The sequence below is a fragment of the Adiantum capillus-veneris genome, chromosome 23, assembly GCF_014529385.1.
Source record: "Adiantum capillus-veneris isolate H3 chromosome 23, ASM1452938v2, whole genome shotgun sequence".
NCBI classification, from domain to species: Eukaryota; Viridiplantae; Streptophyta; class Polypodiopsida; order Polypodiales; family Pteridaceae; genus Adiantum; species Adiantum capillus-veneris.
Genome location: NC_140953.1, coordinates 139,794,959 through 139,804,423, shown reverse-complemented (window position 1 = coordinate 139,804,423; position 9,465 = coordinate 139,794,959). Strand labels below are relative to the sequence as shown.

At 39.1% G+C, this 9,465-nt stretch overlaps 1 protein-coding gene across 1 annotated transcript; it reads left to right on the top strand.

Moving 5' to 3' along the window:
• The first annotated feature begins 7,176 nt into the window (after window positions 1–7,176).
• LOC147428701 (uncharacterized) lies at window positions 7,177–7,677 on the top strand. The gene has a single exon (XM_086496640.1). It carries the CDS (start codon window positions 7,195–7,197, stop codon window positions 7,675–7,677), a length of 483 nt encoding a protein of 160 aa, XP_086352766.1. The 5' UTR covers window positions 7,177–7,194.
• Window positions 7,678–9,465: the final 1,788 nt, after the last annotated feature.

Genomic DNA, 9,465 nt, shown 5'->3' with positions numbered 1-9,465 from the left:
ATTACCTCATGTGAGAGTACACTCTGCACACAACATTAGCCTCTAGATTATATCACTAGTTCACTTCCACATGTCAGTAAATTGAGCATGTAGCAAGCGACTCCTAAAAAATAAACACCTTGTATGAGTGAGAGTTTGAGCTCTACACAACACACAAAGCTTACACAATTTGAACCTAAGAAAAGAATCAATCAAATTTTTTTAAGTAAATCAATTTTAAACAAAAAAAATAGAACTATTCTAGATTTCAATGATTTTGAATTATAAATTTTTAGATTTTTTTCTTTGCTAATAAAATGACATAGATTACCTTTTTTGATGAGAACTAGTCTCAACAAGGCACGCGGCCACTATATATACTTTTTTTTAATCAATATATTCTTCAATAAAAAAAAAACTTTGCACAAAGTTTTTTTCGATCAAAAGGATTTTTGATCAAAGATTTTATCTATAAAAAAACCTAGAAAAAAAATTGATTGCCCATTTTTGCTGATGTGGCACTGTATATTATGTTCGTATAATATGAGGTCATGTAAAATACACCATATATGACATATTATACGTATCTCCTATAACATCTAATGCAACTTAGATGCAGATTAAATATAGCATTAGGTCTTGATACTTATCAACCTCTATGTAGATGTCAGGTGAGAGACCATCTAGTGGGGAGCAGCCATCGCATTCTTCTTCTGGTTGGTTCACATCCAGATGGGCTCCCATCAAGGGTGGTCATTGTCTCCAGTGGACCCGAATCTTGAGGCGGAAGTTCAAACAAAGACATTAAGCTCATATATAGCTAGTTTTTTGTGAGCATGAGTGTAGGTTTGCCTTTGATATTTGTAGGCATGGCCCTCCTACAGCTTTGGAGGTTCCGATCCATCCTCAGTGAGTGGACCTTTACAAAACTATTCATATAACATGCATTAAAAGGGTTTTGAAAAAACCCCTTCAGTTACATGCTTAAGGTAATAAAATGATCCCTTTTTCTTTAAAAACTTATGGGTTTCTCTCTAAAATCAATTAAAAATCCCCTTTTGTTAATATAACCCTATTAAAATTTCAAAGTTTTGGCAATTAAAAAACCCATTCATTTCAACTCACATGGTAACTGACATGTCTAAGAGGTGAACCTCCCGAGGGTCCATCTACCCAGATTCCTGCAACAGTGGTAGACCCAGACCTCCAATGGGCCCTCTCTTAACAAGACGAGTACCTCCATTTGATAGAGGGATTGTTTTTCCATTACACTCAGCAACAAATTTTAGCCTATGGACTTTCTCAGCAGTCTACGCCATGGGGGAGCCACGGAGGGACTCCCTATGTCTAGAGCCTTGCACTAATGGCACCTCCTTCTACGGTCTCGTCTTACCAACCTACTCCTCTTCCATCATAGGGTCCCACTCCACTACCATCCCAAAGCCCCACGCCACGCCACTACACTCCTACTTCACCCCAGGATTGTTAACAGAGGCGGAGGGACGTGGGATCTTGTGGCTTCGCTTGTTTGGATAGTGGGGGGGGGGGGGGGGGGCAGAGTCCCCCATTTTAGACAATGCCACCCCATCTGTAGAGGATGAGGATACTGGTGCACCCATGCCAAACATGCATGGGTGCTACTATGCAATAAAGAATGGCGGGGAAGTGGACTTTGGGACAGCACAAGGGATGGCATTTTGATGCCATCTTTAGATTCTTATACACTTGATGTATAATAATTATTTTGTAAAGTTCAGACTTCAGAGATTAGCAACCTAATCATGCAGGCTACATTAAGAACGTGTTGATGCTCGATTCCAAAACGTCCCCAATGAACAATTTTTGTCACAGTGGCTGGAGGGCTACATTTTTTTTTTATTTTATAAAAAACAAGTAGTCCAGTGTACGGCGTTGTTACCATATACATGTGGTAGTGATGTGTCTGAACACACTTAGGACCGTTGAGGCATTTTTTCCCTTGTTTTTGCTGAAGGGTTTTTTGCCCCTTGCATTGTACATACGCCCATCACTCTAGGGCTATCTTATCTTTCCATTACACACTTAGTCTAAGTAATACAGTCTTTGTTATGTGCCTTGATATTCCTTTGTCTTCTCCAAGCTGTGTGTGTTTTCCTGCAACTCTAATTCCAACAATTGGTATTAGAGCTGGTTGCATCCTCCTGGGCTTAGTTGCTAGCAGTTTTAGCACATACGTGCTCAATTCTCCGTTTTTTGTGAGCTTTGGTGAGCATCAACAGGTTGAAAAATACTTCTGATTAGGGCTTATTTTGGCCTTCGTTTCCACTATAGACATTATTGTGTAGGCTATTTTGTCATTTTGTGCAAAATTTTTGCTAGTCCCGTTCTAGCATAACGGGTTCGTTACAAACTGATATGGTTTGTGCTATATAGCATGTATTGATTCCACTTTGTTTCTCCTTTTTTCGGGTAGTTTTCACATTAGGTGCAGGCATTCTCCATGGTCAATAGAAGAAACGATGCACGAAAGCTCTACACACAAGAGGACGTAAGATGATACAACTGGGAGAAATCAAATAGAGGTAAGCTCTTTTAACAACCCACCCCACCCTATTGTCTTAAACACACATACTTTAGGATAGAAAAATGAAAAAATCATATACGTCTTGCATGTTTGTAGATGGTGTTTGCTTCTTTGCCTCACTTTGCTTCTAGGTTACATTTATACGGCTGTATAATGAAAATTATATGTATTATATGGTATTAGACATTGTATTCCTTAATAATACCAAATAAAGTATATTATCGGCTGTATAATCCTAAAGTCTAAATTTGAGTAAAATAAAAACCATAAACATTAACTTGTATCCTGTGCAGGTGCATGCTCGTGTAAAGTTTCTAATCCCTCAAGCAAAAAAATTAAGCCTATAATTTTTACATTAAAAATATTAGCTTTGCCTTTTGCAATAACATTCAAAATAAACGTAAAACAAATGATTATCATCGCCAGTGCGAGTAAATGTGTTTACTCTAGCACAAAAGCAAATATTGTCTATTTATAATACATATCCATCTTCAAGTGTGAGTATATCCTCCAGCACATTGGTAGACGGCTTGAAATCCTAATCTTCTCCTCTTTAAGTGTGAGAAAAGTTGAACACAAAAAGAGCAAAGTTCTAAATTTTTAAATTATTCAAAAAATATTCAATTTAAAATATAAAAAAACAAATTCTACTATAAATTATAATAAAAAAAATAAATATAAAATTTATAGTTAAATTTTATAATTAACCTAAATCTTCAATTTTTCAATTATTTTATTTTGTCAATTTCTAATGGGGGGGGAGAGAGAGAGAGAGAGAGAGAGAGAGAGAGAGAGAGAGAGAGAGAGAGAGAGAGAGGATCACTCTTTCAAAATAAAAAAATATATGTTGTGTCTAATGGTGCTCAAAGAGCACGCGGTGGCCCTTTATATACTTGAAATCCTTCCATCTAAGTTTTCTTCGATCGTATTATAGGGCCGTCTTTTTGGGTCAAACGCTTTATAAGGCCATTAAACGGCTATAATATGTTTAACCGTTTTTGTATAATGCAACTTAGCTTTTCTTGTTTGTTTGAGTATTTGATTGTTCATGACAATGCTTGAGAGAATGTGATTAGCTTGTGAGTATCAAATGATTAGCTTGTAAGTGTGATTATAAAAATAGCAAAGAAAGAGAGGTTAGTGTAGATTTAATGGACAATGTTTAAATTAGTGTTAAAGTAGATAAAGAAAAAATAATTGCTTCTTTCTTCTGATTGTTTAATGCTAAGTTAGTGTTATGTTAGGATTAAAAGTGTTCTACTTACGATGTTCTTTTTTCAATAAAAAAGCTAAAAATTAATCAAAGGGCCAAAACAAAAATACAAGAAAGAGAATGGATAAATAAAAAAAGAGATAGAGAGGGGGAGAGGGGGAGAGAGAGGGAGAGAGGGTGAGAGATAGAGAGGGAGAGGGAGAGATAGTAAGGGGGGGGGGGGGGGGGGGGGGGGGGGAGGGAGAGAGAGAGAGAGAGAGAGAGAGAGAGAGAGAGAGAGAGGGATAGATGGAGAGAGGGGGATAGATAGAGGGGTGAAAGCACGTATTGGTAGTTTAAAAGAAAGACCAATCTTGAATTCACTTGTTCGGTGCTGCTTTGTTATGGCCATTAAACAAAAGATGTCATATTCTAGTTTTTAGGGGGGGGAAACTCCCAATTTTGTATTATGAGCTACTTTTGACTGAAAACATGTGTGTGGTGTAATAATTGCAAGGACAACCACTTTGAATCGTTCTCTCCCACGTGCAAGACAAGCTATCCTCTGCGCTTAGAACTGGCAGGCCGATTCGCCTTCCTATTATCGCATCGCAAGCTTCCTCTGCATTGAGTTGTGCTCTGCGGTCATCCTCTTTGTTGTGCTCATCCCAATCTCTCATTTGCTGGTTGCTATGAGGTTCATGCAAAGGGCTACTGCTACTACGTCCACTCCTAAGAGAGCAGCCACACCTACCAAGTGCAACTCCAAGCTCATGTCTCCTCGCAGCACCAAGACCACACCGTCTCTACCGTCGAGGCAATGGGGACATCATATACTCGTGCAAGAAAGTTGAGTTTCTCAATCATGCAATCTAAACATAGAGGGTCTTCTATCCTTGTTGATGATGATAAGTCTACATCAAAGAGCAGAGGTGAGTTGTGCATGTTGTGATGAAAACTACAGATTGAACATTTTTGCATGCAACACTATTAATGGAGATTAGTTGAGTATTGCTTGATATGTATGTCAATACATAGATAAAAGATGTAGTTATCTAGGGTTTAGGGTAGTTGAATTTCAAAACAAGCTCTTGCATGTGTCTTAGTGCAAGCTGCATGTTTGAGATTTGTATTGCACATGCCAATTTGCATGTTACGAGATTTGATACTATATGTATGTTTAAAAAAAAGAATTCTAACTATTGGAATGTGTGAATTGACTTGATCTTTGTAGGGAAAAATAGAATGGAAGCTTACCCCATGCTCACAAAATTTTGTCATACAGTAGAGAAGTTACACAAGGAGTATGGGCTAAGTCTACTAGGGGTGCTTCCAAGGGATCTAAATGAAGTTATGCTCCCAGAGAATTAGTGGTTAACCGTGTTCAGGTTTAAGCACGACAAAGGTGCCAAGATTTATCTTAATCACGTGCACCCTCGCTGCATAGATGACTGCAGGCTGCTCTTCTACAAGGTGTATCAAGCACCACCATCTTGTGGAGAGATTACAATGAATTTTTCTTGAGGGTACGCTTTTGAGAGGTGCCATGCTGCGACAAAAGTACCTTCATGCCACACCGTGGCATGGGCCAAGTTTGTTGAGAACGTTATTCAAACGTGCAGAGCAAGAGGAGGGGGTTTGGAGCGGAAGATTGAGGGTTGGAGAAAGGAAAATGGAGCCTCTAAGGCTGCCCATCACAACGGGAAAAAACCTTGCATTACACAGTTTGCCAGCAACTTTTACATGGAGACCAGGCCCGTCGGATGTGGCTTATCGGCATAATTTTCCAGTTTGTGACTATGTTGCTGATTTGGAGTTATTGGTGGAGAGGATTACGGCCAAGATCAAGCACACCATGGATAGGCTCTTTGAGATGAGGACCTCAATCCAGCTAAAAAAGGAGACATTGCTTAGGTGTGAGGGGTCCAACACTATGACCAAGTAGATAAAGGCAGACATCAAACTGTATACAGTGTGACTGCAAGAGCTCCAAAACCAAATTCTAATCAATGATGAATAGGTGAAGGAGGTGTAAGTTGATCTTCAACAAACCAACACATGCTACAACGCCTAGTGTTTTTGGTACTGTCTCTACTGCCTTGGTGCTTCCTTGATAAACCACCAGTCATAGATTTCTCAAGGACACTGCCTTGGAATCTCCTTGGTCTTTGGTGCATACAATATTGTTTGGTACTTTTAATGATTATAGGGTTGTCTCGGGTACTTTTCCATGGTCTCTTTGGGATTTATAGGTACGACCTCCAACTATATTTGGTATTGCTTCTAGCTAGCTTTGGTATGTTTACTTTGTCTTGGAAGTTCCTGGGTACTTAGACATCTATGATGGTACTGCTTTGGTGCTTCCCTATTATAGTACCAGATCTAACTCTAACTAAAAAAGGGCTTCGTATGTTCTTGATCTCTTTGGTGCATACAGTACCCTTGGACTCTTAGCTACAAGTTTTGGTAGTTTTTGTAGGTAGTTTTGGTTATTTTCTTGTTTTGTTAGTGCCTTGGACCTTATTATTGTAGGATTGGAGTGCCTTGGTACTTCTTTGGCATAGTTCCAGTTGTTTAGTCTTGGTACCTTTCCATAGTCTATTGTGTGGTTTTTTACTCCTGTCTACTACTAGTTTTGGTACTGTCTCTAGCTACTTATTGTACTAGTGACTAGTTACTGCCTTGATACTTTGCTTGGTAGTCTAATTGGTTCTAAATCTAGGTAGAAAGTCCAAATTTTCATGGGTATTGTTGGTGCAATGATTGATATTTCATGTGCAATGTCTAATGCATGGTGTGAGTCTGTGAGATCGATTATTTTTCTTTTTTATGTGTAAGGGAAACAACATGAAAAATTGAAGGCCTCCTGGAAGGAGGGATAAGTGCATTGCCAATTTGTAAATGGGATGCTCAAGTAAGTGAAGCAAGGAAAGAGGTTCACCCTACCCTTTGTAGATATTGACAAAAAAATCTATGTGTTTGGCACGTTGCTGCCTGCGGGGAGTATCTAGAGGCGATGTATGTTGTGGGAAGCTTCATGTTAGAGTGCAGGCATCAATACACCCTCTCTGCTTCAGTGCACTTTTTCACACTAGTGGCACATGTGTGAAGAAGGGGTGTGGCATGGTAATTCCTGCAGTGGCAAACACGTATATCAATAGGCCTTATTGTAAAGGGTAAGCTGGCACTGTTTTCAATATGTTGAGTCTTTCTACTTTTAAATTACAATGTTGATTGAGTGAGTCATTTTTTATTGTGCGGATGAGGAATATGTGAAACCTGCAAGCCAAGATGTGCAAGGAACAGACACGATGGGTGTGAAGAATAGTGGGCCTAGACTAGCAAAGGTTTTTGTTAAGGATGTGGAGGACCTTGCCAATATGGAACGGGTCAAGACGTCCTTGTGCACTTGGAATCTAGTTTGAGGAAGGAGAATGTGGAGGGGCATGATGTGTAGACAATGGGTGAAAGCCAAGGGGTGGATATTGATATGGAGAAGAGGGAGGTTGCTGAAGGCCAGGATAGTGTTGGAATGAATATTGTTGAGGTCTCTCCAATGGATGTCAACAAGCCACAAGATGAGCAAACCAAGTTTGATGAACAAGGTGCAATTGACAAGGTGTTGCTAACTATAGATGAGGCCCTGTCAAGGCAGGGTGTTGTTGAAGAGAATGATGAGGGAGAAGCCGATGGTGTTAAAAAAGCGGACAGTAGTGGGGATGGTGCTAAAGTTAGGATTGCTGAGAAAGATGTAAACATGGGAAAAGTTCAAGATAAGGTGACTGATTTGGTTGATGTGGATGTGGACGCTACTGATTCGGAGAAGGTGGCCCGCGTAATGCCAACATCCCCAGGTGATTTCATGTTGTCGGACTTGTTGTTTGCAGTAGGAAGAAAGCGAGTCCATGGACGTGACAACAAGTCCCGTGCTTGCAAAGTTTAGCTTATGTGTACCCTTATAATTGACACTCTGTGTCTTGATGTAATGCATGAGATTATTTTTTGGTCTCCATCTACTACCATATGTTTTAAGTACATGTTACATTTTCCTTCTTATATTGTGCTCTCTTGTGGTAGACTTTGACCCTTTGATCTTTGAATTGACCCTGTAAGTAAGTTGTTGTAGGATCTTCATTGTGTGCTAATTGACTCAAAATATTATTGGCACTATAGAAATTGATTTGTGGTTGCTAAAGGAAAAATCAACTGACACAGAGCTGTCAAAAGATGTTATGGCTATAGGCAGGCAGCTGATTGTATTTGATGTGAATGGTGTGATTTTAAAGAGCTACAACCAACCACCATTAAAGATGAAATATTTGCACTTCTTAGCGGATATCATTTGGGTTGAGAGTTATGGTGTGCGGTTAAGCCGAATGCAGAGGATGTGCTTGTAAAGTTGTCCAGCCAAGCAGATATTATGAAATGGTCCTGTTGTAAAGAGAAAAGCTAATTCACTTTCTAGGAACATGCTTGCAATTATATTACTAAATGAGCGGTCAAAGGTATACATCTGACCCTTTTCTTAACTCATGCTCACTACCAGTGTGTATTATCACTAATTCTGCTTAACTTCTTGTACTCTTACAGATGTGTTCAGCCAAGAAGGTTATGAGATGTGGCTACCCAACATTCTTGATGTCCCGTGTGTGCCAAGGGATGTTAGTGACAAGCCTATCTTCTTGAAGTTGTTGAGCTCAGTGTGGGCAAAACACCCGTCGTATAATGCGAGCACTTCCATACTTGTAGATGACTATAGATATAAGTCTCTTAGAAATGACTATGAGAACTATCTGGCCATTCGGTCATATGAACCTTCTTACCTTGATCCCTACTGTCCCTTGTATTTCACGGACTTGGTCAAGCCCTGGCTAGAAGGATGGTTTTTTTCTCCCTACCCAATAGCATATAGCCATCAACACCCCCTCTTTGATGTAGAAGATGACATTAGCTCTCTCGTTGTGCTGATTATTTCATTCAGTGAGAGGGATACACTTATCGTTTTGACTCCCTATCGACCCATGATTTTTGGAACAAAGAAATAAAATTTTCTTGGTGTAGTTTGCTATGTATACCTCTTTATGTGAATCTGAAAATCCACTAATGTCCATTTACTGATTTTTTTACAGTATGCTTCTGTTGTCATTTTGTCTTGATCTTTGGATTTGGTACTGGGCTTCTCCTTGTAGGATGATTGTAACTCATGGAAGCTCCATTGTACGAACTTTATAGCAGAGCTTTTTTTTGGAAAATTTTACCATTGTGGACTCGGGAAATTATAAATACCAGTATCAAATTTGAAGCCTTTTGTATTAGGATTGGCAACTTTTAGGCTTTGGTATTGGTAAATTGGGTACTGTAAAGTACCAAATTTGGTGCTTCTTATCTCAATAAATGGTGATTGTAGAAGAAATCTTACTTTGGAGAGAGATTAGTTTGGAAAAGAACAATATTATGGGTTGGGGAAGTAGGTACACCAATACAAAATTTGGTTCTTGTGATACTAGCATTGGCAACTAGCAAATTTGGCACTCTAAAGTACCAAATTGGGTGTTGTTCATCTCACTACAGGGTAATTGTTGAAGATAGATTATTTTGGAAAAAAACAATATTACGTCCTGGGGAAGTTAGGTATACCAGTACAAAATTGGGTGTTGTTCATCTCACTACAGGGTGATTGTTGAAGATAGCTTATTTTGAAAAATAAACAATATTATGACCTGGGAAAGTT

Bases quoted from the DNA above. Each gene is read 5' to 3' on its own strand.
- LOC147428701 (XM_086496640.1), top strand. From the start codon at position 7,195: ATGGGTGAAAGCCAAGGGGTGGATATTGATATGGAGAAGAGGGAGGTT.